The following is a 1,620-nucleotide window of genomic DNA, read 5'->3' as shown; positions in this document are numbered from 1 at the left end:
GTTTTTTAAAGGTATTTTTTATAGATTAAAAAATTGCATTTTTATAAAATTGTTCAAGCACAATTCCAAACACATTTTTTAATACATGTAAAAGGTTTCAAAAACAATTGAGATAAATTTGTAAGCGTATATTACGAAATGACTATCGTCTTAAACTAAGTTTTACAAAATGTATCCATATTTTTAACAATGATCAGAGTACAACAATTTGTAAAACATACTGCATCGAAAAGGAAAAAAAATACATTTGCTAACTCAATTTTAATATAAGAAGTACAAAATGAAACTCTTTTGAGTACTATAACTTAACCACAATTAAATAAAAATGTTCTGTAAATTTATCCGTTATTTATCAAGCTATCGGGGCGATATCACTCCTCAAACATTATGTGAAGTACACTAAAACTTTTATTTCGGTACTAAATTATTATAAATGTTAATAGTAGTCTTTCCATAAACTGTCAGAATAATCAAATAAATTATCAAAAATATCTAAAACAAATACAAAAATCCTGTCGACATGAACCAATCACATGGTTATAACAAAGAGTTCGAAGTTCGTTGGTTTTCAGAGCAATCAGATGATGAATGTTTACCATCGTATCATGAACCCATTGACGCCAGACTGTCACGGGGGGCCTTCAACCAAGTTACCGGAAACCGTTCTAAAGATCATCCCTGTACCTCAAACATCTTTAGTGACAACGGTGCTAAATCTCATGCTCAAAATAAAAGTAAGGGTAACGAAGAGCTTAGGAACACGTTCTGGATATCCGTAAGCGATTATGAGTTGGACAGGGCTTACATAGTATATCGCTTCTTTCACGATATTGGTAACATTGTGGCCAAGAGCTTTACCAAAACGAACCGGATGTATCTAAAGTACTTCAGCATGGTGGACTCCCAAATAGCGCTGAGCTATGATGGCCAAAAGATTGGATATGGAGGCGATATTCGCGTAAAGGTCCGGGCAGAGAATCCCGTGACCGAAAGTGCCCTAATCGAAGCTCTGGAACATTCTTCGGAGGACAATGGAAAACCCCCAGATAGTGAGACCACAAGTACAATGACTGTAACAATTGATGTGAAGGATGTGAATGAGGTAACTCCTCATCAACTGGAGTCTGGACAGTCTGAGAAAGAGGAGTACCAAATCATCCACAAAAAAGTCTGCTTGCTGCAATGGTTTAAGGAAAAGCTATCCTACCTGTTCTATTTTTATTAAATTTTTGTTTTTTCGGTTTCATTAAATATTTTGTTTATGAATAAAATGTGCGAAAAAATTCTTTCAAAGGTTATATTGGGATTTGATTTTTTAGTCCTTAGTATGAAGCACATAATATAATTCTAGTACCCAAGAAGTTTACTAAATAGAAATAAATATCAAATTTAAAATTTAAAATATTTTCAGAAATTCTTTTTTTGAACTGAGGTTTTTATTATGTTTTTTAATTACCTAAAAATAAACTACTTTATTATAGGACATCTTCATAACTTGTTAATTCGCAATTACCCGCATAATGGATATGTGAATGTATAACTTAAGCCAGATGTCCAACTTTGTTTGCGATACCTTTGCTAATTATTTGAATACTTTTGTTGGACTAATCAACGGCACAC

The 1,620-nt window shown here is 32.8% G+C and overlaps 1 protein-coding gene across 1 annotated transcript; it reads left to right on the top strand.

Moving 5' to 3' along the window:
- Window positions 1–390: 390 nt before the first annotated feature.
- LOC108054883 (uncharacterized) lies at window positions 391–1,298 on the top strand. Its single transcript, XM_017137987.3, has one exon. It carries the CDS (start codon window positions 521–523, stop codon window positions 1,223–1,225), a length of 705 nt encoding a protein of 234 aa, XP_016993476.2. The 5' UTR covers window positions 391–520; the 3' UTR covers window positions 1,226–1,298.
- The last annotated feature ends 322 nt before the right edge of the window (window positions 1,299–1,620 follow it).

The sequence above is a fragment of the Drosophila takahashii genome, chromosome 2L (assembly GCF_030179915.1).
Source record: "Drosophila takahashii strain IR98-3 E-12201 chromosome 2L, DtakHiC1v2, whole genome shotgun sequence".
In the NCBI taxonomy this organism is placed as follows: domain Eukaryota; kingdom Metazoa; phylum Arthropoda; class Insecta; order Diptera; family Drosophilidae; genus Drosophila; species Drosophila takahashii.
This window is presented reverse-complemented; position numbering and strand designations above follow the sequence as displayed.